The sequence below is a fragment of the Dufourea novaeangliae genome, unplaced genomic scaffold (genome assembly GCF_001272555.1).
Source record: "Dufourea novaeangliae isolate 0120121106 unplaced genomic scaffold, ASM127255v1 scaffold65, whole genome shotgun sequence".
Taxonomy (NCBI): Eukaryota; Metazoa; Arthropoda; class Insecta; order Hymenoptera; family Halictidae; genus Dufourea; species Dufourea novaeangliae.
The window spans coordinates 205,282-233,060 of record NW_015373961.1 but is presented as its reverse complement, the minus strand read 5'-3'; the positions used below and the strand labels follow the sequence as shown (position 1 = coordinate 233,060).

Sequence of the window (27,779 nt, the reverse complement as noted above, 5' to 3'; positions counted from 1 at the left end):
AAGAAGAATGAAATGTGTGCCTAGGCGATTGGATTTGTGTCGATCTTCTGGAATAACAACGAATAATGAGGTTATTCGTTACGCAAGATTGCTTGTTCAGATAAAAATTTCATTCATCTGTACTTTCTTCGATAATTCCAAGTTACCCAAGACGTTGTAATTACAAGGTTTATACGCCCTGTACAACAAAATAACAGTCCATACCCTCTGTTAATGTCAATCGTACGATCGCTAAGGGCTAGAAACAGAAATTTTTCTGGACCCCAATTATAACATGGCAGTTTACACGGTTCGATATCGCGATTACAGTTCCGTGACAGCGTACAGGTTAGGATCGCTACCTTGTACTTGGCTCAACGTAGCCACCGTCGCCTTATTATCCTGCCTGGACTGCGCCCGATTGTACGTTCCGTACATATTCGGCACAGCGTTGCCTTGAGCGGCGCCATTGAACTGATTCCTCGTGAAATTTCTGTCCAATGTTCGCACCTGGTCTTGCATTTGATCCTGAATGCGTATGTTCGGCGCTTTATTGCGTACCAGCGACCTGAATTGATTCATATTGGTCTGGGAACGTGACTCGAATTCCCATGTCGGCTGGCTGCTTGGATTAGGCGGCAGCGGACGATTCTGATTCCAAGCCGGTGTCGGGCCTCTCTTCAGATTCGCTAGATTCTTCGGATCTAGCGTCTGCGTCTTCCGAGAATCTTGGAATGTGGCCAGATGCGCAGGTCCGTGCGAATTGTGAGACAGGGTACCGGTGAAAGACGCCACGCTCGGTGTCCAAGGTGGTTCACTACCTGTGATTCAAAATTTACACTCGTACAAGGGGTACCCTTGCAATCGGAAAGGAGCATTTTTTTTATAAAACCTGATTCAAAACAATTTCATATAATTCAAGGTACACGTTTATATTAATTAGAAAGCTAAGGTATTCCTAGCTTTGTCAGTGGCCAAGATGATTTGATTGATAGTCCAAGATGGGTCCTGGATCAATTATTTTGAATGCACTCATTTTTTGGTTGCAACCATGGGCAATGATCGATTCATAGGAAGCAAAATTAGTATTTACCGGGCCCTGCGGGGGCGTGCCCTCAGTAAAAATCACTGGATTCTAACGTCTTGCACTGTTTGCTCAGAGTCGCGTACTGGCCAGGTTGATCTCCGAGTCCAGAACGGTGCTCAACTCGTCCACCTGTCGATTGCTGATTATGCTGAGACGATTTGTGATCCCCGGCTCCTCCACTCCCGTTAACACCCCCACCTCTGTAAATGGCAAATCAAAACGAACAAAGTTGCAGCATTATCTTTCTCTCGGACGGTCCTCTGATGTCTAATATGTATGTTCCTATCGAGAGGACATTCTGAATCATTCGTTTCTCATGGGAACAATCTAACGACAAAAAGATGTACGAACGCTATTGAAAAAAGAAAAAACAAAAACACGCACAGAAACGTACTATTGCTAACGGTCTCCATAAAGAAATGAACTTTCCTTTTTTAAACATCGATCACAAAGAGTATTCGTCGAAAAAGTTCCTATAAATATTTAGTAAGTCTCACATTCAAAAATACGCGTAAAAAACAAAACAGCTACACGAAATGACTGTACAGTTATTGTTCTTATACTATTCGTCACTCAATGTGTTTAATGCTTATAAGCAAATGAATCGTTTCTTTCAGATTAATGATCAATAACTGTACTGTTACATGTAGTGTCGCTAGCCATTGGGAGCGCCGCGCACAATTAAAGCGACATTCAGTTCCTAACACAGTATATCTATCAACATTAATAACTCACATTATGAACGGTAACTCAATTCGATGAACACACTGTTAATTAAAACGGTAAATCAGCGCATCCCATAACGACCAGTACGAAAAAGTATATCGTCTATGTATTAAGCCAGGCCTAGTCAAACATTCGCCCGTGGAACCACATAAACAATAACACTAGCCCCTACCACTCACTTCTGTCGTGTTTTAATCCTCAGACAGGAGGTGCGCGCATGCTGACGGTCCCACTTCCACTAATCACTATGTCAAAATCTGCCCCCAAGAACCGATGAGTAAGGACTTCGGACGTGCCGAAAGTGGAAACGATCAGCATGCGCGCGCACCTCCTGCCCGAGGATAAAAGAACAGAAGCGTGTGGTGGGGGCTGGTGTTATTGTTTATGCGGCTCCACGGCCGAATGTTTGGCCAGGCCTGTATTAAGCGAATGGTTAAAAATAAAGATTTGATGTAACGATATTGTACCTGTTTCAGTTAACTCTGATATCAATTAAAACTGTTGTATATTGTGTTGTTCACTGCGTGTATAACTGTTTGTGTACCTCACATCAAGTCTTCAATGCATTAACGATTATTAGAAGGGACAATTTTTTTTCTGTTTTCTATGTATCCATCAATCATGAATACAGCAACTTTCGAGTTAGTTAATCATATTTTGTGAGAATATTGAATCCCTTTTCAATGGTACTGCGAGAATCAATGGAAGTACATATCACAGTTCACGCAGTTCTCTAATGCTTAATCTTTATCGCACTGATTATCTCAAGAAACTGAAACATAATGATACTGTCACCACCGACGAGGTATAAGAGTAGACATTTCATCTTATGGGAGTTGGTAGTTTATCTAAACTGTAGTACCGACACCTTAATAGCCTGTGATTTTAGCGACCTCTACGGTATCAGAACGGTGAATCTGCGACGGGTAGTGACGCTAAAATGGAGATGGGGCGAAGTCGCCTCAGAAAAATGGGCCGTAAAAATACACTAGATGAAATGTCTACTTCTATACCTCGTCTGTGCAGTCACTTTAAAATCTTGCATCAATAGTCGCACTCGAGAAATAAATCCACCCATTTAACTTTATATAAACAAAAAATATTCTCCTGAACGTGTTGCGATAAAGATTAAGGTCCTGTTCAGACACATCAGTCTTGACTGTATAAAAAACAAAGACGACTGGTTCCGTGCATAAGCGACTGTGGTGCAGTAGCTTCAGTAATCGTAAAGGAAACATACTACTCGTAAACAAGATTCCGTTCAATTTCACAGAACCAGAGTAGAACAGTAATAACCGTGTCGGTCAAAACTGATGCGCCTGAACAGGGGTCTAGAGGTGGCTAAGAAATAAAACCGAAGAAAATCTCATGCACAAACTTTAACATGCTCTCGTGCAGCTGACGTGCTCGAGCAGTCGCAGTAGCGTAGGACGGCGGGGGCGGCGTTAGCAAGAGAGGCTGCTTAATGGTATTTTGAGTGCCATGAGCATTCGGATAAAGAGAAGGGGCTGTAGGCGGGTACGACCCTTGGCCTCGAAGGGTCCGCGCTGCTATCGCCTGCGAGGCTGCCGACGGCGGTAGATACGGGTCCTGCTCGTCCACTTGGTGGTAATCTCTTCTAGAACAAACCCGTCATCAATTACACCACGCCTGGTCAGATGACACTGCCTCTGGTGCCTGCTAAAACATGTACACTCACCGTTTCCGTATATAGATCCAGGTGTGAGAGTCCACCCAGACTAACACGGTGAAGAAGAGGCCGGCGGCTAGACTCGCCAGCAGCATGAAGGTCAACCCATACCTGAGGAATTACATCACTTATTAATCTGGGTTGCTTATGAACACTTGGTGCATAATTCATACTCGCAATGAGTGACAGAAGCAACTAGACGCGTGTTGTGTAGTGGATTATTGTTGATTGGAAGTAGGTTGAGTCATGAATAAAACCTGATATGTTTCCATTATCGGGAATCTAATGTTGATTAACATGGACGACATGATTTCTGGTCTGATGCTAGAACCCAAGCTCCCTGATAAGTTTTGACTTGTTAGAAATATAAAGTTTATATTGAGAAAGGACTATGAAAGTCTGATGAGTACTGGGGTTGGTAGTTAAAGTATAAAGGAGATAAAACTATATGTAGATATAGACGCAGAGTTGCAGGTCTTCTGAAATCTGGGGATCTACTTACAGCCCCAAATGGCATAAACTCTTGGCGGCGTGAACGTATTGCTTGTGGAGGGGTTTGCAGTCGAGCAACGTGGTCAGGCCCGATATCAGTCTGTCGACGGTGTTCACGTGGGTCGAGAGGCTGCTCAGCTTCGGCTGCAGCTTTTGGTCCTCGAACAGCTCCAACGCCAACCTTGTTATTGTGTTCAGGTTCTGCCGCATGTCGCCGACCGTGCGCTGAGCGTCCCGCAGTCGCTGTGTGAAGGGATTGCTGCGCGTGTTCTCGCAGTGTGTGTAGTAGGAGAGCACCTCGGAGGCCAGCGTCGAGGGTACTGCTCTGGTTAGGTAACCGTCCGGCGACACACAGAGATCACCTAAGGCCACTGATGTCGCCAGGTACAGCGAGGCCATCAGCCACGACACTATCACCGCGAACAAACCGAACACGGAGAACCTGGAGAAGGAGAAATCAATTCCTTTTGATGTATTTCACGGAGCATTACATTTCTTTCCTTGATTAATAGCCTTTGCACAAACAGGGGTCGATAATATTCCCTATTTTTTCAATGAAGATCTCAGTTGTTTTTGTTACGAAGAGTAGGAAATTTTAGGACAACACCACTACTTATTGAAATAATTCCGCCACCGTTCCCAACTTCTCTAATCCATCTTTAAATTAAAAACAGGAATTTCTTTACAATGCAGCTAGTGCATCTTGATTCTAAGCTACTCGCCGATATAACTGAAGCTTAGCGAAAGATCATCGACCCCATTCGAGGAGACGGTTCGGATCTAGTTAAATCCAGACGGATCCCATCGCCACGGTTTTTGCCAGCTGAATAAAAGCAAAACACACGTACGTTATGAGAATGCATCTGGAATGTCTGGCGACACCGACTACCAGCACCACGCAGAGAACAAGAAGTGCGCTGAGAACAGTCATGGTGATGGGCCACCTAAACTGTTCGATCTTCTCCCCCATACCGATCGCCCCCGCCAGGCTGATCCCGCTCAGCGGTTTTCGTATCTCGAAGCTCTGGTTCAGTGCGACGCTTGTGTTCAGCTTCATGTTACTGAGCGCGAGCAGCAGCAGGCTGAGCATGGTCATGTTGCCCGCTGGATCGTCGAATTCGTCCCCCAGGGCGATCAGCTCCGGCTGGATCTTTTTCTTCAACGTCGCCTCTATGGTGTCGGTCTTGAACAGAACGATTATACGTCACTCGAAACGTCGGAATATCATAAAAGAGAACGAAATAATTTGAAAGGTTCATAACAGGCATTTACAGGGTGTATCATAACATGTGGAATGAAATTCAGGGCCAGGTTAGTATCTCGAAACAAAATCCCTACTAACATGACCTATCGATCGTCGAGGTGTATGCAGGTAGAAAAAGTGCCCCGTTGGAAAAAGTATACTAGTATTTTCTTAGTGTTGCAGCTAGTACTGGTATCAGTATTTCTTACGGAGTTATACTAACGATTTCTTCAAACACATTTCTGTCATTAATTAATTACAATTAAGAATGGAATGCATTTTCGGGCGAAAATAAGGGGAAATTTTTTTTCGCTCGCTCAATGTTTCCGAGTAAATCTCGCGAGTGGAGTAACCTCCTTTTCGAGTGTTACCACAATTTCGGGTCCATTCTGAGTGTATCTCCTTTAATGTTTCTACGCTGTCGCTGCTTTCATCCCCGTCCCGTTATATACGTATACGTTCTGTCGTATGCGTCTCTACTTCAATTTTTTTCTTACTACTTGCTGGTTCCTCCATTCAGCGTCGCCGGGGTACGCGTCCGCTCTTTAATCTCGAGAAGTAGAGCCCGCAACCACCGCGTAATTAGTTTGCGCTCCATATTTCCCCACGTTCCAAATTGTGCCTTAGCTCGCGCGCGCGCAAGCGTTCTCTGAATTGGGTCAAGAATGGCGAGGAGGAGCCTGCGGACAACCGTAACGGAAATAATCCCGAAAAATAAACGAGCCAGATCCGTGCCAGAGATAAATAATCCGATTTCCCGCCACCCAGAGACAGATTCCATTTTTTAATTAAAGATCTTATCTAACCGTCTCACTGAAGATACGGATTAAGTCGATATTTGAGGGGCTTTGGGCGGCGAATAAACTCCACCATCCTGTATAAGACGGACACAGCGAAGACATAGTCGTACAGTAAGGACTTCCGACTCGGTTGATAAAGTAGGTCCATGACCGTACCTACCGTTCCTTCAGTTTCAAGCGTAACGACCGAATTTCAAACTCGTCAGTTTTCGACTACATTTCCTGTCAAGTTAATGTCTGGGGAAAGGGTTACCAGGGACCTTAAACAGTCAATACATTACCGTGATTTGACGGGAGTGTTTGGGCTCACAGTTTGTCTTTCTTGTTCAACATAAATCCTAATCAGGTATTATATACTGGGAAATCACGAAAGAACGTCGGAACGGTTTGACGTTACCCCCCATATATCGTCTCGCAATACGTGCCCGTGCGATGTTTGCATATACACTGATATTACTGTCAATATCTCGGCCACTAGGCGATACTGATACTCAAGGATCAGAAAATCCAGATCAACGTTAATGCACAATCCATCGCCACCAATGCAATCAGTATTATCGTCAGTGTACGCACATTAATACCGACTGGTATTATTATTGACCGTGTAATAAGGGTCCGGCCTTCGAGGACATTCGAGACATTACTGTACTCGACTCAATTTCATCCCACTTGTTATTTTCTCTACTTCTGTATTCTGGAATATCGAACCAATAATGGCTCGTATACCAACCTGATTCCGTACACCCATCAGAATGCCATCGACGTTCTTCGCCGCGGCCACCAATTGCACCAGACCGTTGTGGACGTCGTCGTTACCATAGAGGCCAACGGCGACCGCTCCGCTGCAGAGCAACGCAAGGATGGCCAGCGAACACTTCAGCAGGGTTATCGACCTCCTGGGGCGCGGCTTCCGGTCGCAGCATCTCGTTACCAGGTATACCAGCAACACCAGCAACGTCAGGATTAACCAGGCTGCGGGGATACTGCCAAGTATCCCGAGGCTCTGTCGATCCAAAAAGTTGCACGTTAGTTACCGACCGCGTGTGTCCCCGGGCCTTCACCATCCCCACGATTAACAGATTCCTGACACCCGGTATATACCCGTGAAATTACTCTCTATACGGGCAGGATTTCATCGGATCACGTGAAATATTTTCTTTAGAAGTAAAGTAGCATTTCATCTCTAGTTGATTTTCAAACAACGTTGCGTCCTTTTGCCACGTCAGGAACGTAAGTATGGGTCAAAAGTGACCTGGCATCAACTTTAATCGAAGATAATAATCGCGTCAGATCTGGTCGCATTCCGAGGTCTCGTTAGATCCAGCGAGTCGTACTCGACGTTTACTTTTTCGAAATTTCCCTAACGACCCGGACGCTTTTTAATTACCACCCCTGTGGTGGTAATGTCTTCCCGCGGCCCCGTGTACCGTTAATTAAGGTCAAACCCGAGTTTTCAACGGACAGGAATTCCCTAACCGCGATAAACACGAGGAATACGGTGAGATGGGGAGGAGGGGGGAGCGCCCCCTGATGGTCGGACTAGTATTTCCAGTAAAACGGAGATCGCAATCCCCGACGTGGTTAATAACCGACAGTCGATAATCTGAACGTCGAACTAAATCGCGTCGGCGAGTCACGGGTCGAGGATTCGGCTAATTAGACCGCAGGATATGCTCGAACGGAACTTATTATTAGCCCGGGGGTGGTGGTGGACCGTGTACACCAAAGAAGAGTCCTCGTATTCCTATTGCTAATTAATACGCCGAGCCAAGGATGTTCGAGGTGTTATCGGATACGTGTTCACGCGGCGACGGCGGCGGGGACAGTTATCGAGGATACTGGCTTGTGAGTCATAAAGTGAGTCATAAGGCTGAGATCGGGCGTTATGGCACCGGGAGCAATGAATGTTAATGATCCTTCGCGGTGCAACTCTCGCGATAATGTTACCCTCTCGTAATGGATTACAGAATCGATATCCCCTCCCGTTCTTTTAATTACAATGTGGAATACGAGGCCATCGAGTGGTAGTTGGGTACGCCCGAAGTCCTTGTCGAAAATACTGGATTGTTCAAGGTCGTTAAGGGGCAGTTTCCATTACAGCATCCCGTGAGGTAATTCTGTGGGAAAAGAAGCTTCGAAGGGAGACGCGTGGACAGTCCGGTTCAAGAGTATTGCGAAACCTGCTGGTCAAGAAAATTCGACGCTTTGCGTAGATTTGTCAACAACGCCAAGTTGAAGTACAGTCGTCAATCAGGTTGACACACAGTCGTGTCGATGTTGAAATACAGTAAATCATGGTCAAGTCAAGCTGAAGCACAGGTAACCCCTTCCCCTATGATCCCCTATATTGCAACAATATAAATGCATTAATCTGAGTCCTGCTACGATAGAGAAACGCGCTCGGCTCCGAGGTGCATCCGAAATTAATCGAAAATTGTACATTCCGTTTCACAGGTGAATCTCGTTATTCTGAAAGGCATTCTACGCATAGCCGTCGTTGGTCCGTGGAAAATTTGATTTTTCTGCGACGATACTCAAAAGCCTGCATCATGTCGCGGGGTCAACCACCCCCCACCGGAGTTCGCGTGCCACCCAGTGGAGCACGGTGAATCGACCCGAGAGTGTGGCACGTTATTGCGTTCATTATTTACGCGACATCGATTAACTTCTTATGGGATCGCAACCCTGCAACTCGAAGGAACATAATAGTCGCTCGATGGTACTTAGAAGTTTCTAGTGGGTACAGTCCACTTTTTCCTCGTCTGTGCATCGTTCTACTTTGATGATAATGATAAAAATGGTCCTTATTATCTAAAGCATAAAGAGTACAACTGCATTGATTGATTACGTTGTGATGATGTTTTATAAAAAAAAATATGTAGAGGTAATATTAATTAAACTAAATAAATAAAAATAAATTGATTAATCCCAATGATTAACATTTGTAATCTGTAATTATGAATCATTAATTTGTGGTAATTCCATAGATTTTTTTTTAGATTTTACTCGAACCATTACTATTCAATGTACTCATGTATAGTATTATTAACATAGCCCAGTTACGGTTTCACCAATAAACAGTTCGATTCGTAATCAAAACCGTAATAATATTGGGATGAATAATTCACGAGTTAACTGTATCCCATGATTACACTCGCTGTGGTTATTTCTGTATTTACCAACCGATTTCACAGTCAGAATCAATAATTATCCATCGGATCATTTTCTCTCCAGCCTCGAATTTAGTGCATCGATGAAAGCATAAAATAAACTTTCCAGGAATAAAATTTTGTCTGGAACTGTACGTGGACAATTTGATAAAGGATAGTCGATCAGATATTGTTCGAAGGATCCCGCAATTTTTCGAACTCGTCGGAAAAAAAGACGAACAAAAGGGACACGCCCACAGCCATCCTGACCGAACCGGAAGACGGAAGTGATCGTGAACCACGATACGGTGATATCTGTTTCTCGTTTCTGTCGAAAACTTCGCCGACGGAGAGACTGGTCGGAGTGGTCGAGGACGAATGAAACAGGGACGCTCGTCCTCGCGTGAATTTATGTTAAGTTTTCCCTCCTCGAGCCCGTTTCCACGACCATTCCCCTCTTAGAGCGAACTTCACTCAACAGGAATTTTCATGGACGTAATATGTACGAGCTGAGACGTTTCAGAGAGCAACGGTAATATTCATTCTACGAACATTTAAGCATTTGGCGATAATGCGATAAATGGGATGTTTATGCAAATTCGAAATTCTCCATCATGCTTTTTCCTTCAGGCTATCAGAGGTATCCCTTTTGGAACACTGACAAAACTCGAAGCTCAGAGCAGCGCGCATGTTATATCTATATAAATTTTTAACCAAAAAAAGATCACTTTTTATTAACGAAAAAATGCCCGAAGCCTAACGGTTAATATCTTCTGACCAATGTTTATTTGAAACTTTCAACGATTTCGTAACGCCTTACAACAGTTACCGCGTACCTATTCGATAAGTGTCGTACTACTTATGCCCGGGAGTGTACTTACGGTATCGTAGACATCGTTACCAGAACCGTCATTATGTATACAGAAACATAAAAGGCACAGTGTCGAGAGTGTATGGTTTTCATTAAAAAAAAAAAAAAATGTAGAAAAAAGTTCAGTCCTTGAGATGGTAGGAAGTGGCCCGAAACTGAAGAACTCGGATCGCGTCTAGACAGAAATTCAGTGTTTACGGAACACACGGCGGAGGGAAGACGGTCGTTGCACCTACTGCGCGACGCGCGAGCCCTGGAATAAATCCGGAAGAGGGCTCGACATGAAGTGAGACATAGGGGAGGAGGGCTCAAACTTCGCGGGGTAGCATGTGAATTCGCAAATGGATTCTCTTTTTCGAGCCTCATGGAACGCCTGGAAGAGTACCGAAATACAGGCTCGGGACCCTCCTACGACGTTGCTGAAAACGCGTTACTACGTTTCTCCCTGGCGACACTCAACTACCCCATAGTATAAACTACCAGTACAAAGTATTAGTACAAAGTATCATTACACAGTACCAATACAAAGTATTATCACAAAGTATCAGTACAAAGTATTAGTATGGAGTACTCGTCGAGCCAAAAACAGAATAAACACTTCTTGAAGATGAAAGGGTGGGGGGGGGGGACAGTGATCCAGAGGAAATTAATTAGTTGTCATTTCACGGATAATCTCGACCGGGAACGTTACCGTTTACGCACGCATCAGCGCTAAACCGTCCACGTGGCGTGACGGTAATACTTCAAATTACGACGGCGTAATTAGCTCTTGTCATATTGCCTGCTTGTTATGCTAATCCGAAAATAGAACGAGAGCGAGAGGCGGTAGGGACCGAGGGTAACGACCCTGTTCGCTTTTCTCCGATTTCTTTCGGGGCGTATACGCGAACGATACACCTTTCAGAACGAAAATCCTGTTAACTAGCTGAAGCGCGACGGTATCTTTTGGGGTAGTCATGCGTTTCATCTATAGGGTGGTCCATTTTTATTCAGTCCAGTGGAATATCTCGTAAGAAATTACGTTGAAATCTCCTTCATTATGGCATCTACAAAAAAAATCATTTATACCATATTATGTCTCTAAGTGAGCGTCTATGGAAAACGATCGTCCCTGCCCGTATCGCCTGAACAAACAGACAAATCGGAGGTTAGGGTAACAAGGAAACGGCGCGAACGTTACGAGAAAACGGGATCTCCCGATATAATTACTCGACGGATGGCGGCGCTGCGACACGAACGCCGTCGCAAAATATTTTCAAGCTACGGAAACAATAGCCAGGCACCCAATTACCAGGGCTCGTGTTGCGTCGAGGGTGCTCAGACAGGCGTTTCCTCGAGGCACCTCTCTCCTTCGCCGGGTACCTACCCTACCGACGCGTGCAAGAGAAATGTGTGTGTACACACCGGTTGCGAGTTTCGCACACCCTCGACGTCACCGATTCACGTTCGACGAATGAGAACGAACGAGAGAAAGAGTGAAGGGGGAGCTCCACGAATAGTCCCTGTGGCCACTTCACTTTACCTTCGATACTGCAGGATTGTTTTTTAATCGTGGAACAAGTGGATCGGCCCTAAACGTTAAAATTCATTTCGATTTCGATGTTGATCGAAAGACAAATGGCAACCTGGTTTTTCTGACGAAACAGTTGGGACTATCTTTGCACTGGGTATAAGTGTCTATTTACAGGAAGAGATACAGCTATTTGTAAATCACTTTCGGTGGTCGCTCGAGAAAAACGGGGTCTGATCGTTAATGGATTCATCTCCGTGACGGTGGCCGGCATTGAATATTTCGGTTACGTCTTGTTGGTCACGAACGATTGACACTTCACGGCGAAATATTCCAATTCCACAAGTCCGATACCGACAGTACCTACTTCTATTCTGAAATTCATCAGTTCTGACAAGATGGCCGCCGTCGTTCTATCATCCTGTGTACGGTGGATTTGTTAAATTCGTCACCGAAACGATTTCATTCGTTCCAGGGAACACTGAAAGCTACGAGGGAATATAAAACACAGGCGACCCACGTAGATGGAGATCCAACAAGGAAATAAGATGAACGGGTAGCGAATATAAAAACAGAGGACGTGAAAATTCTGCGTGTAACGCGCGATAAGAGGGAGAAAGAGGGAGAAAGTTAAACAGAGCAATAAGAAGGGGGAGGAGGAACGGTGTATTTACCGACCGAGCGAGGCAGAAAAAGCGGCAATGAAACGGTGGCAGAGGGGGAGGGAGTACGGTTAGTGACAGAAAAAAAGGGGCGAAGTGTGTGAAAGGAAGAATAAAGCGGAGGAAGTCGTTCTTTTTCGAGTGGTTGAAAGCGTGCAGGAATAAGAAATACGGACGCGAGGAGAGTGAAACAGAAGTACAAAACGTATCGTGGGTGTAGCGACAGAACCCAGGGTTGCTGCTCATATCGATACCAACGTATTCGAACCACGATACACGTAAAATTCTAGAAATACAACTGAAACTAAACGAAACTTGGGGGAAGATATTATAGATTTTACAAGAAGTATTACAAGAGTATTTGTACTGGCACTGTTCTTCGTCGAAACAGATGCTGCTCACCCTGGGTGTATACGATTGGGTTATAGACACAATCGTTTTTTTTTTCTTCTAGATTTTAGAGAAATTTGAATGATATTACTAGTAAGATTGCAGTATTTAACCCTAGATCACTAAACAATCATAGAAGTTACGATGTCGAATTCGCGATTTACAAAAATCGAGGTACGTTGTGATCGATATTATCAACATGTGTCCAACAGGTGCTGAATAATTACCTACCGTCTCAGTTTTGGATTATTTTTAAGTCTGACTATCATAAATAGAACGTAGGTTCCTACCTCAATGAAAATAATATTTTTCTTAAATATCACGTGTTCAGTCGTAATTTTTACAAATGATTAGTAATAACGTAAGTCACAGGATAGTTTAGTGATCCAGGGTTAAATTTCAGGCAATTCAGTACGTATATAAAATGTTAAAAATATAGGAAACAGGACCTCTAGGAAGAAGTTCGTACTGCCATCGTTTTTGGGAAAAGAAGAAAAGATCAACGTCTCCGGGTACCTACGGTGCCGTTTTTCTGCGTCGAAACGAGCGACAATCGAACTGCTTGAGAGCAACGAAAGAGGAAGAGAGAAAGAGAGATCCGTTCCCTGACTCTGTACCCAATAAGTTGCTCTCGTGCACTCGACATCTGCAACGAAAGACGTTGCACGAGGCGATCGTGCTTCTCGTACCTCTCGACGATGGGCGTGGAGTAGGGGGCAAGAAGCTTGGTGAGGGAGGGGAGCTCAGATGGTAGCGATGGATACGAGCCTATCGTGAATTCCGAGAAAAAAAAACAACCAATTGTTTTTAGAATTAGAAACATATTGAAAACAAGAGTATCGATTTGGGTAGTTCTGAAGAGACGGTGGATATTTATGGAAGTTATTAAAACAGGCACGGTCTACGAACTGTGCAAATGTGCTCTAATGGTCTCAAACCCATCGCTAGATCCAGTTTCACCAGATAAAACATCGCAGGGACAGCGGAACGACAGCGTTCCCGCATCGAATCCGGAATCTATCTCCAGAATTTGTAATTTCCATTAATTCACAGGCTGATTTGCACACGAATCGTCTCGAACCCGTCGCTAGTTAGCGGTCTGACGTCCCGAGCCCGTTAAAGCCCACACGTTGCCCCGGGCACATTATACGAAAGCCTTTGTGCATTGTTTGAGCTTTCCCGGGCCATTGTGCTTTCCAGTTACACACAGCTTGGATTCCCGTGCACTCGCGGCATCCAGCTGCGTTTCTCCGCGTCCTCTTCCGACCCGTTTCTCATCACCGTTCTCATATATATATATATATAGATATCCCCCCACCCTCCCTGTTTCGCCCCCACCTGCCCTCTACCACGGCAACCGTGAACCGTATGATTCTCTTCCCGAAGCAGAAGCTTTTGCTTGCCGCCTTTTGGACAGCCGTCGGTCTCAACCGGGACAAGAAAACAGAAATATACCCTGTGCCGGAAGACAGCCACGCCGGGAACTGTCTTCTCGGCCGTCCAGGGCATCTTATTCTTCGGGACAGACGACCGTGACTGGGGACACCGCTGAAAAATATTCCCGCCAGAAGGCATCCAGCTGGTCTTGATCGAACGGTGCCCCAACGAGAAATGGATCCTAAATTGCATAGAGACCACGTGATTTTTTGGTGAACTGAACCCTCTTGGTGCTTGGACTGTGGGGCTTAATACCGTTAGGGACCCTATTATTATAATTTTTCTTTTCAAAAAATTACTAAGTAATTATTAACTATTTTGAAATTTATGCAATTTGATAGCTCAGAGTGAAATATATATGATATAGGTGTTCATAAATAAACATTTAAATTGTAATTTAATTATTGTTATTTTTACAGTTTTGTTAATGACAAATTAAAAATAAAGCATACGTTTTTTTCTCGAGTAACGACAATTCTTTTGGAGTTGGTTAATTCTATTTATACGTTTACAAAAACCTACGTTACAGTAAATTATCGACGAGTGTTCTCAGGTGTGAGGCTGATTTTTTAATGAGGTTCGGCACGGTGATAGAGATTGAAATTTCAAAGCCAATGATATTTGTTTTAGCCGCATATGGCCATTAGTTTATTAAATATTTAATGTTCAGTGCCGAAGAGCCTTCGGAAACTCATCCAGGATTTACTGTACTTAGTCGATTTATTCGCGAATGAAGGCCTAAAGAGCACCATTTTGCAGAATGTCATCACCTAAGGTGACGACACATCGCTAAAAAAATTCTTTACGAGAGACACGTGAAGCCATGCGAAGCACTGGTATCTTCTTCTAGAAAGGTACAAGGGTGATTCATGCTTGTAGACGCGCTCGTATCTTGATCGATAAAACAACCGGACGACGCACGGAGAGAAAAAACGGAACTCGTCTTCAAACGTTCGACGTGTCGACTTGAACCGTATATACACGGTGTTAACTTCCTTCTAGAGGCATACCTACTTTTTTTTTGCGGCAATTAGAACAACCACAGGGCCCGAGAAACTCGTGAAGCCCGCGGCCGAGGGCTATTTAAATTTAAATTTGTAATTCACGCGTTTACCATCGCTCCGCCCGCCGGTAATCAAGAATGGAAATACCGAGGCTATATGTATGAATGAAATGAGCTGTAATATCCGTCACATCGTTTATTTAAATATTACCAAAAAAATTGTTGTTTCAGCGTAATTGGATAGTAAACCCTTAATACCGTTTAGACGTATCAAATTACAAAAATCTAGGGTTCCAAAAGATACAATAAAAGAATTTTAGAAAATATCTTGCAACTCATCTCCACCAATTCATACTGTCGATATTAAGACAGACTCGGAGGATTGGATCCCGCTCGGGATATAAGGTGTTCCGAAACTTCGCCATTACCCAAGAACAATTGATAAAAGTACCCAAAGGATGTCCTCATCGGGGCCAAATAAAAGCTTCAACATCCAACCGCCGTCCATTATCCCATTTCATTCCCAATTTAAAGTGCACCAAACGTATCCCTTCGATGGGTGGGTGTGTTCCTAGTTCGCGAAGCATTGCCAACGAATCATCCCGGTGGTCGTTTCCTCCGCGGAACGAAGGGAACCAAGGGCACACATACACGATCGGGGGCGGCCATTTTCTTTGAAATCAACGGTGGTAACACGCTTTGTACCGTCGCCAAAACGGGATTCGAGGCGGAATTGCTTTCGGATATCGACGTTAGCCGCGGCGTCGCGTCGGTGGGATTGGCGATCGCGAAGAAACCCTGTTAACCGTGCGACACGCGATCCATTTTTACCGTAGCTTATCCACGACCTCCATGAACAATCCGTGGCGTACGGAAAGAGGTCTCGAAGATCGTAGGGAATTCTCGTGAAACCATTCGAATTAGAAATTTCGTTTGTTGGCGGTAATGTTTCAACGATTGCTTTCTAGATTTAACCATAGACGAGGTATAAGAATAGACGTTTCATTTTATGGGAATTGGTGGCCCACCTAAACTGCAGTACCGACACCTTAAGAGACCTGTGATTTTAGTGACCTCTACGTTATGAGAACGGTAAATCTACGATGGGTAGTGACACTAAAATGAAAATGGGGTAACATAACCCCTGAAAAGTGGGCCGCAAAAATATATTGGATGAAATGTCTACTCCTATACCTCGTCTGTGATTTAACCCACAGACTTCTATATTATACAGGGTGTCTCATTCAAGTGTGACCCCCCGAATATCTTTTGTAACTGTAAAAACCCCAAAAATCTCTTGTAATTTGTAAAGTCACTAATATTATTGATCGGTAAATTATTATGCATGAGGGCCCAGGTGGCCAGTTAAGTTGAGAACTACTTAATCACAAGAGAATTGATCGAAAAGACGGAAATCGGTGTTAAATGGGTTTAAATGTTATTTCGAAACGAAGACGTGATGTGATCCAGCTTACCTCTAGATAGATTTCGGAATGTGGATTGAAGGTGTTGTTGACCGAGTGAAGAGAGACGTTGAGGTGCGGCAGGCTGTGGAAGACCCGAGCGAGCGGCGGTACCGTGTACTGTTCGGGAAGCTGCTGACCGCCCGCCATTTTGGAGAACCCTTGTCTGCCGAAAACCCCGTTGAAGAGCCCCTCCTACTCGTCAAGACATGCTACGAGGCCTGAAACGTGAACCAAGTCGCCGTGGTTAAGAGTCGCTCCCGGGGATTTTTCGTCTTCTGTTTCTCATTAGTAGATCACTGAGTGGATAGAAAGACTCAGGGTATTTCATAAGTATAGTACATATAAAACTCGTATAACAAGGTGGTTCTGATTGTAAAAAATTGCAGTATTATGCGAATTTGTGTTATAGAAAATTAAGAGCTACAGTGATTCCTCGATGAATGCGACAATTGATTTTGATTCCAAGTTGGAATGTTCATAGGCTTATCAGTAGACTGCAGATTTTATGAATTTACAGCCTATATAGGGCCCTGTGAAATCCAATGAAGGCAAAACTTTCATCGGATCTGAGATTTCGATTTTAATCTGAACCCAATAAGATACTTAAGAGGAAAAATAAATTTCTACATTTGCTCCTGCCTTTATAAATTACTTTAGAAAATGTTATTTTGCATAAAAATTCGCAGTCTACTTATCAGGGTATGGGATAGTCGTAAGTATGTTCCACTATTACAGGATTACGAATACCAAAAGCGGTGAAACTTTATCGAGGATCGTTTTACCTTTTGGCCACCGTTTTACGCGATCCTTTCAACAAGCACGCTCGAGGAATGGAACATAGGCGTGTGCGTAGGAAACTGAATATCGTCAATATCCCAGAATACAAGAATTCGAGAAAAAGAGAGAAAAAAAAGAAGAAGCATGCTTGCTCAATGATACGTGCACGGAAATCATTTCCTCATCGGGAAAGAACGCGGATGGCAACCGCGTTATGTTGGCTCATCTCGCGGGATACGTTGCTTCATTTCTTTTAATAACGCTGTTTAACATGAATATCGATCTGGAATATGGAATATATACAGATATTCGAAGAATATGAGTTTTTGTAAGAACGCACGATTTTGGGGAAAAATCAGAAATTATGTGAAACCTCGAAATTCTAGAAAGTACAAATTTAATCTCAAAAGATAGAGGCGAGCTTTCTGAGTAACACTGATTCACATTTATTTGTTTCAATTTTTTTATTTACCGTGGAAATCCCTAATCGCGTTGCACCGAAGACTGATACCAAAGTTCTCACCGGAAGTGTATATTTGAACAGAATGAAAAAGAATATACAAAAAAACGGGTTCATAACTTCTATAAACAGGAAAATTAGAAATTATAAGGCAATTCATAGTACAATTTTATTGTCGTAGTATAAAGAGGAGTGGTTCAACTCTGTCATGTGTTTCAACCCACCCTGATATTCAGTACAGTAAGTGGTCCATGTCAGCAGCAACGCCTGCCTGAAAGTTTCCCCAGAATGGTAAACTGCAAGTATGCGAAAATACTGAGCAAAGTTACCGAGGCTGACACTCAACGGTGCCAGCCGCTGCCACGTGATCCGAGGATTAAATAACCGCTCCAGAATAGAAACGGTATCTATTGAAGATTAACCTATTGCGGACAATAAAAAGGCAAATATTAAATAGACTATAACGCACCTACAACCACTGCTAAAGTAACAACAGGAAGTTAAACATTTCCCTTCGAGAGATTTCCAGCTCGAGCAAAGATGGCGGTCGACTGTTTCTCCGAGTATATTTTCGAAAATTTACTTTCGGTCACAACATCGACTTGAAATTTTGGGATAGTGATTTTGATGAGTTAAACATTAAGAAAACGCGTTTAAACAAAACCGATTTTTTTGTAAATTTCACTGTGGCGTTCCCCCTTAAGGTTTCATAACTGTTATGAAGATCTCCAAGTCTATGGCCACTAACGAGTTCTTCGAGTCTGGTGAGCGACATCAGTGACTCTGGCATCGGATGTAACCTGGTGAACCGATCTCGTCGACAGTCAAACGCCCCCAAAGTGGGGGGGAGGGGTGTCATAATTCGTTTGAAAAGAGTCTCGAGATACTTCCGGGAGAGACACGTCGTCGACGGACGCGAGAACGAAGCGGAACGGAGCAGCTGGCACAGATTTCATTAATTAAGCGCTCTCGTTGCTTCCACAACGCCGCTTCGAGCGTAATTAAATCACTCCCTGGCAAAGCGTTTTCGGAGCGTCGGCCACTGCCGCCAAAGTCGACGATATCTAACAAAGATTAAACCGTCGAGCTAGCGCTCGTTCGACCGAGATTCGATTCGCGTATGGTTAAAGGTTAGAAGAGACATTAAAATTGCATCCACCCTCGACCATGAATTCTTAGGTTATATTTTTCATTGGTGCAGCATCAATGAGTAGATTTTTTAGATTTTTTTCCAAACAATCAATGCTAAAATGATTTTCGAAAGTTATTTTGTTCTAAAAAGTAGGAGCGTATATAGAATGATATAAGGTAAGAAAAATATACAGAGTAATCTAAAAAAAATCCTGATAAATATTGGTCGAAAAATTAATATTTTCAAAGTTATTAACAATTTCTTGTTTCAGTTAAAACTAGTAATTCTCTCTACCGTATGAGAATAACGGATTACCTTATCATTACTTCTAAGATTTTCTACAATTTTTATTACTTCTCTCACAATTAATATAATCTTAGTATACTTTTCCTCGAGACCTAAACAAGTTACATCATACCCAGATTATAGATTCAATGCAATAAAATACGTTTCCTTCCTTCGATAATCGCCCAGCATCCCGAAGTTAATATTAAAAAAAAAAAAAAAAAAAAAAAAAAAATCCCGAGGAAATTGGCCGGCTGGAGAAGCATCCGGCATTAAAAATGCTGGAAGAAGGAGGGAGAGAAAGAGAGCTTGGCGTTCTTGCCTAGGTCCTTTGTCTCCGCCTGGATTATAAATGCCAGCCCGTTGAAGTGCGGGCATCTTACAGAAAAAGGACGAGAAACGGAGAAAAGAGGAAGAGGGAGGAGGGAAGAAGTTGGGTCCATTCTTGAACTTCCTCGTGGTTCGAAGGAGCGTGGGAAAAGATCGGCTAGAATATGCCCCCGGCTTTAAACTGCGTTACATCTGCTCGTTTTCTTGACACAATGTCAGGCCCCCTCGCCAAGAGATCCCGCATAGGTCCCTCTTGTAATCCGTATGTATGTATATACACCCACGATCGTAAGTATTAGAACACTAATCGAACATGTAGAAAATATTACTATGCAAAAAATTATTAACCTATTTATACCGAGAAACCATTAATTTAGGAGGTTTATTTAATTCCAAAAATCAGCGCAGTGGTACTAGCGATACGATCTTTACCGCCATAAGGTTGCTGTTCACAACTACTAACATCAAATTATGTTCCACTCGATACCATTCAATTTCTGTTTGAAACACTTTCCGGTATCACAAATAATTTCAGAGATGTTCGAGGGGATCGACTTAAATCGGACATCCTGTATAGTGTAGACGCAGCTTAATAACCTCAATCACCGTCGATTCCACATAAAACGCTACGATCCTCGGTTTACTGCAACTCAACGGTCCCAATTTCGCTCCGCTAATCCGAGCCACGCTCCAATTAAGCTCCACCTCACCGACCCAAAACATTCCTCCGCGATATTATAATCATAGTTTGCAACGTTGTTTTCAACTCTTGTCCCTCGTGAAACATTTATCCCTCCCCCTAACCCCCCATTTTCTGTCTCTCATGGGACAAGGAATTCTTCGGTCGCATCGCGGGAACGAGTGTGCACTCGTTCTCAGGTTGTTGCGCATTCCGCGGTGATCGTTGCCCGAATAACTCCCGGAAACTATTAGGTTTACCGGAAAGTTCTGTCCAATAATGTCATCTCAAGTTTCAACACATAAGAACGTGTTCGTTTGAAACATATATGGCTGCTTTTTTTTTTTTTACAAAATCGACGCTACAGATACAGCGTCACCTAGTTCAATAGGACACCCCGTACAAGGTGTTAACATTCACTTCAAAATGGTCGGTGGAAGTGAATAATCAAGATTCATAACTGAAATGGGCCTAAATATCACAGCACAGTAATCCAACAACATAAACCATCCAGAACTAGATAAATATGCCCTACATTTTCTTATCTTCAGTTGTCTTAGGGATCTAAGTAGCTCCACCCAGTTGCACGGAGCGCCTCGTACAAGGTGTTAACATTTACTCCGAAATGGTCCATGAAAGTGAATAATCAACATCTATAACTGAAATGTACCGAAATTTTGATAATACCGCAATCCAGATAATCCAACAACATGGACCATCCTAGAACCAGTTAAATATCCTCTACACTTCCTTCTTCGACCGTATCCCAAGACGCAGGCGCCATCTACACAGTAGCACGAGATACTTCGTAGCGAAAGGTGTTAAAATTGACTCGAAAATGGCCTACGGAAAGGACCAGAATAATTCATGTTCCACCAAGAGGACATCTCCTCGATGAATCCTGATGGAAAGGGTCCCTTCTCCCCTAGGTACACGCCTAAGCTTACTTACGATCGTTACGATCGTTCCATACAGCCGTTCGAGCCTGAATTTTTCATATCGACATGTAGGGGGAGGCTGGTGAGGTTAAACACCGTGGCCGTTCGCGTGCAGTTGCATTAGCAAACATGGCTGGCAAAATTGATGCAGGAATCCAATGGGGAGAACACCGTATACCGGCCTCGCCACGGGGTGGATTAGGTTCACCGGGTATAATGGTGATTAACATTTACGAGCCGTGTTCCAGTGAGGTCACGGAAGAGTCACACGTCATCGTTTGCGCGCGCACTGGAGCACGTTTGAAACTGGACTACCGTGTTACGTCGGTTCTACACCAGAAATCCGCGAGTATCCGTCCGATCGTCTAAATCCAACCCTTGGTTATTGTTAGGGGGAAATAATCCGGGATCGTGTTAACGATAAACAGCGCCGCAGAGAGTGGGGGAGGGGGGGGAGGGGATAACCTCGCGATGATTCGTCCAACCGTTACACATTGTTTGGTGTAAGTACCCTCGACTTCCACTAGGGGAAGAAGTGGCGTGGGGGAAGGGCCTCCAATTGGGTATCGGGGATTATTAAAATTTATGCCAAATTAACATTCGATTGAACATTTATTTCAGTACTTGAAATAAATTTACCAAATGGTAGAAGGCCCTTCTCCTATGTCACTTTTTCCCCTAGTGGAAGCTGTGTTTGCTCGTGGATGTATCCTCGCGAGCAAGCTTGGCTTCCACTAGGGGAAAAAGTGACGTACAAGGGCCTCGTACTACTTGCTTTGGGAGTTACTGAAATAAATTGTTAAATCGAATGTTAATTTGGCATAAATTTCAGTAGTCCTAGTGTTGACTATTCATAAGAAAAACTATATTTAATAAATAAATATAACAGAAATTGATATAAATGAATTGGTTGTATAAAAACAGTGGATACCCCGTAGACAAGCACGGGAAGTGTAAAACGAAACCAGATGCTCCCAGATGCTCTCTGGCACGTCCACGGATTTATTTCCGTCAACAAGCCGAGAAGAATTACGCGGGCCGCTTAATTGAACCGACACAGAGAAGGCAATTACGTTATTAGAACGATTGTCTCTCTCTTTCTCTCGGGGGTCATTGACGACGTACTTCCTTCCTCCTAATTCGACGCTATTTATAGGGAATAGTGGTAATCCCACTTTAGACTCTCGGTTTCGAAGGAGCGAATTAACTACGGTTGAGGTTATCGAACGACACGCCGCAATCTGTATTGTTATCCAATCGTTTTGGTTCGATGTAAGAACTTGGTTAGATACACAGCAAATGCGTCCTGATACGTTAGAAATGAAGACTTCTCAAGGACCTAGAAATAGTCTAAACTCAAAGAGAAAATAATTTGCCTTACTAAAAATAGAAAAATAAAGGAAGAGTAGATAGTGATAACAATCCAATGGCTTCGTTCTGTTTCAAACCGATCCCAAGACGATTAAATGGAAAACATTTCACATAATGAAATTATCAGAACCACAGTACGGAAAACATTTTTTTTTATGTTTTGACCACCTACCGTAAAACACAAAAATAAATGCTTTTCCCATAATGGTTCCGTCATATTACTGCAACAAAATAAATAATAAATAATTTTCGCTCTGCTTTCTTAAACTTATATCGATTCAAGGGATTCTAACAATTACTATCAATCTATGCAACATTCCCAATTACGTCTAAACTTAATTAACTTAACTAGCTGAATCCTACGACCATTGCTATTTAATCATTATTTAGTAATTACTCTAATGTCCACGACGGAAGTTATTTGAGACTCGACCTAATATGTACTTATTGTCGCCTTGGCAGACTGTAAATAAAAAATGTGTAGCTAATGATAAGAAAAAAATCTATAAGACCACACCTTGAATTGTTTTTCATTGATCGACCCCAAAAGAAAAAGAATTTTTGCCGGACATTTCGACGAGAAGACACCACCACGGTCAAGCAAGAGAAAAAGTTCCGCGTGTTGAACAACAGGAAACGATTCGCGTTTCTTGTCTCCCCCTCTATGTAGCGAGCGCAGACAACGATTCCACGACCGGTCGGGATTATCTTATCAGGCTACGTTTCTTGCCAGGCATCGCAGTTTTTCTAGAAACGCTTTTTACGCGCTACGTCTCGCCTATCTCTCCTCCCCGTCCCGTCCCATTCATGATCACCCACGAAACGACCCCTCTAGGGGGTTGTAAAATTACCGATTGTTTTCAATTACCGTTAATTCGGTAAAATTTCCAATCACAACCGGTTTACCGATAATTCACCGGAATTTTTTAAGGTGCTGAAAATAGAAGAGAAATGTTATGTTTTAAAAAAAACTAAGAAAATTACATTATTCTACACAATTTATTAACCGTCTTAGAACGAAACCGTGATATAGAAATACCGTGTTATTCTGGGGTTTCCCAAATTCTCTACACGTGTGTCACAGCTAAACTGTGTTATAGGAATACCGAGTTGTAGAAAAAAAACATTTTTTAACACTGAACAAAATTCACAATACTAAAAAAAAAAAAAAAATCAAATCACTCAAGTAGATCCAATCAAGAATCCAGACACACCAATATCGATCCAACTTAAACGATCGTCTCGATGCAAATTTCCGTCGCGAATTCACGCATCCGCGAAGACGCTCGAGCATCGACTAATTGAAACGGAATTGGACCGCGGAAATTTTTCCTTGCGTTAATATCGCGAAGCGCCACAAGGATCGTGAGTCAGCCGGGGCTGCGTACGAACACTCGTGCGCGTGCACCGTGTCGATAATTCATCCGTGGAATTGTTTAAACACGACAGGACAGTTTTCCGTTCCGTCGGTGCGCACTGTCGACGGTAATTCCGACGTTTACGGGCGTAAAATCAAAATTTACGGTGCAAGTGGACCCGATTAATTATTTCGCGAGCGTAATTTCCCTCATGGCGGACGGTTTTCTGTGTGCGTGGACGAACCGTTTTTCCTGCTGTACGTGGGAGGTGCTTGTTTGGAAACACACAACGTGAATTATTCCGCCGTTGTAAACGGACAATTTTGCCGGTTGATTATCTACGTACGGTGCCAGAAGAGGATCCGTCGAAATTACTCGGTTTCGGAGTAGACTTTACGGATGGTTAACGGTATCGACTATTATCTTCGTGATAGTTTGCTTTCGTTTCGGCGGTAGTCCGTGGATAGATAACAGTGGACGATAAGGTGGAATGCATTTCGTTCGTTTCTGCCTTTTATCTACTATTTGCAGCCGGATAAAGATGGGTCTATTCGGGACTGAGTACGTTGACCGTTCAAGGTCACGCTTATGGGGCCATTAGTGGAAGATCGATCTACGAGACTCTGGTCGTAAATGGGACACTATGTCCCCATATTCATCCCTTTATAAATATTTAAAAAAAAAAAAAATGTATTAATATTTTATCGATTCTAGTTCATTGTGTTTGGACGTATTTCTTGAATGAACAAAATCTTCTGGTTTCATTTTTAACGCTATCTCAACTCCACGATCTATACATAGTAGAGCAAATTTGGTTTAATTTTCATATAATATTAAATGTATTATAGAGTGCGTTGGGTTTAATTGGTAAAGGACTAGCTATAGCCATTGAATTATAAAACTTTTTCAACCTTGGCGAGTATTAATATCTCTGTAGTAATTCTATATCTAACATTTTCTAGTTTCGAACGTTTCAAACATTTCAGACATTTCAGACAGTTCAAACGTTTCAAACATTTAAAACAATTCGAACAGCTTGAACGTTTCAAATATTTCAAACAGTTTGAACATTTCAAAGATTTCAAAGATTTTAAAGATTTTCAAACAATTCAAACAGTTTGGACGTCTCAAATATTTCGAACAGTACGAACGTATCAAACATTAAAAATAATTCGCAAGTTTGAAACGTTCGGTCGGCCAAACGTTTGAAACGTTCGAACTATTCGAAACGACCGAACACCGTTCAAACATCTCAAGTTTAAAACTGTCCAAACACATTCATTTAAACTATTTGTTCACGAACCTATCACTAATCACTTCTCCCACCAACGCCTGCAAAATTATTACACGGACCATTTTCAAAGCACGAAAGAGTTCTCCCCATCGTTTAATATTGCAACTCGGTAAAAAGGAAATCATGATAACGTATTATAAGTCGCCCCGAAGCGGCGCCAGAACGCGCGTCTGGAGCCCTTCTCATCGCCGCCCTGCTGTTTTCTTAATCTTAAACGCCGCCCCCGGACCTCGGGACATTATTAACGTTAAAAGCTCGTTGCAAATGAGCCTTGATGCTAAGTAGTACCGGAGGAAGGAAAGGCGCACGACGAGCTGTCGATACTTATCTCGTGGAATTGCAACGGGAAACTTGCCCGCTCTGAGACAATGAGAAAACTTTCCCAAATGAACCGTCCTTTTCCCCCCATTCGCTTTTTTTTTGTTCTCTTCCGTTTCCGCCATATTGCCAAACCGCTGGATATTCGAAATTTTCTGGAAAACTTTTGTACCCTACAATCGTGAAACTGGATTCATCGAAACGGTTTTTGGCGAATATACAGAGTAAGGTACTTTTTCAGAGCATGGAACACGTCCCCCTTTAGGAAAACTTGACACGGGTCAACCTCGAAACTCCTTCAGGAGCCTAGAAAATATTTCTATTGAAATGCAATCCCTGTTAGCCCCATTCAGAAACGTACAGGACGTCACGTAAACGGTGGTTGAACCGGATAGGTGGCGATTCTATATGAATAAATAATTAGCAAAGTTAGAATAGCACTAACTGTCACAAAGCTGCTTTGTGCAGCTCCCAATACAATATATTGGATTACATTCCCATTTTTCCTAAACTTCTATATTAATAATCTATAGTAATATAAAATTCTCTAGAACATTCAGAAATGTACGAAAAATATTGCATGTAGCTCTAATTATCGAAGAACGTGCCTACCCCTGACTTAGGGGATGATCATCTAGATCCCACCAAGCGAAGAAATGGAAGCAAACTCTATATCCCCCCCATTAATTAACACCTTTTACAGCTCATATTTTTCTGAAAAAAATCTCAACAAATTTTACATCCTTTTGCCAAAGCCAGAGTTTGAAATACACGATCCCTCAATTCTCTTGAGCGATGACCAATACCAAATTGTCTTTATAAAATCTTCTAAGTGTCTCATCGTTCTCCACAGAATCGGATAAGGATCCAAGACAGATCCTTCCGTGGAAACTATCCAAGATTTTAAAGTCCCTGGAACGTCATCGATACCGACTCAAGTTCAGCGAAAAGGCGATTACCGGTGTCGACAGCATCGGAGAATCGGTTTATCTGCCGCGATTATACTTTTCAATGGAAGCTTCCAATGCGATCGATCGTCCCGAATGCTCGGTCGAGGTTTCACGAGCGAATTAAATCGCGTGTTAATTCGTCCGCCCCCATCTGGGACGCATGCGTCAGCCAGACGTGTTTCGTCAATCGGTCGCGTTAATCCGTTAAGTCCCAAGCAGTGAGACAAGACGATTTTTACACAAATAATTATTTATTACTTGTAAAAATATTTAAAACAGAATAGAAATGTTATCAAAGAAATGTTTGGATTGGTACTTTTTGTGTAACGAAATGTTGCGTTTATGCAATTTTGGGCAATATTTCATTGAAAACCGTAAATTATTATACCGGGTGGTCCAAAAACAATTTACACTGGACTGTCTTGATTGTTTTTGGAGATTACTGCTACCTTGTATCCCCTTTTATACTGAGTAACTTTTCTTAATAAAGTTTTTTCATACCTCCAGAAACAACGGAGTTATTCAAGTTGCTAGTTCATACTGGGCCACCCTGTATATTAATTTGCCAAAATATAAAAAATACATTACAACATTAGACACCATATTATAGAAGGCAATTATATTAGAAAGATACACGAACAAAATTTTTCATTATTCAAATTTGCAAATTTCAAAACGTCGTAGGATCTAAGTGAAAGAAGAAATAGTGGAAGGAAAAAATATTAAGCAAATCTTTAAAATCCCCTATCACAACCACACCATAAAAACAGAATCCAATATTGTAAATTCATTGAAAAAAAAAAAGTTGCTAGTGAGATTTTGCGTTAACGCACCACTGGGTCCTAATAGGTTAACGACGGCACTCGACGAAACAGGGGATGCTGTACGCCACACACCGCCAGAAACTCAAAGTTCGGACGGATACTGCTGTAGCCTCGCTTTGTGCGGAGCTTTCAATTATCGGGACAGAGACGGAGGGTGAGGGAGGGACTGACGAGACTTCGAGAACTAGGATATAACTCGTGGTTGGTGGATGATAGCCGTTTCGTAGTCGATTTTACGAACCCAATACATTACCGAGATCACGACCCGGAATATGAATAGTCACTGTTGTGCTCTGTATGGAAGAGGAAATGACTTTGGTAATCCTATTGGAGTTTGGTGGACTTTGAATGGGACTGTAGTCTCTTGTAGTTTCTCCTCACGTGGATATCCATTTGTTGGATATGTGGAAAATTAAAATTCGAGACAGGAGTCGAAAAACCGTGAATACAGTAAATCATCGATGACTGTTCAGACGTCGTCCCCATCACTGAGGGTCTTCTGTGGAACCAGCCAAGCGTCTAGTGGTGGGGATAGCGTTTGAACAGTCAGGAGCCTTC

The 27,779-nt window shown here is 42.8% G+C and overlaps 1 protein-coding gene across 3 annotated transcripts in view; it reads right to left on the bottom strand.

The window, feature by feature from the left end:
* Window positions 1-209: 209 nt before the first annotated feature.
* The window catches only part of LOC107186510 (protein tweety), a 46,430-nt gene continuing 18,860 nt past the window's right edge, over window positions 210-27,779 (bottom strand). For 2 of the 3 annotated variants that reach the window (XM_015574389.1, XM_015574391.1), the window contains exons 2-9: window positions 16,515-16,723; window positions 6,748-7,020; window positions 4,823-5,157; window positions 3,985-4,416; window positions 3,492-3,593; window positions 3,171-3,410; window positions 1,073-1,266; window positions 210-800 (exon numbers count right to left, since the gene is read on the bottom strand). In XM_015574389.1, the coding sequence (XP_015429875.1) occupies window positions 1,095-1,266; window positions 3,171-3,410; window positions 3,492-3,593; window positions 3,985-4,416; window positions 4,823-5,157; window positions 6,748-7,020; window positions 16,515-16,652 (1,692 nt within the window). In that variant the 5' untranslated portion in view covers window positions 16,653-16,723 and the 3' untranslated portion in view covers window positions 210-800; window positions 1,073-1,094. The remainder of the gene's footprint in view (window positions 801-1,072; window positions 1,267-3,170; window positions 3,411-3,491; window positions 3,594-3,984; window positions 4,417-4,822; window positions 5,158-6,747; window positions 7,021-16,514; window positions 16,724-27,779) is intronic. The other variant, XM_015574392.1, reaches the window with a different exon arrangement.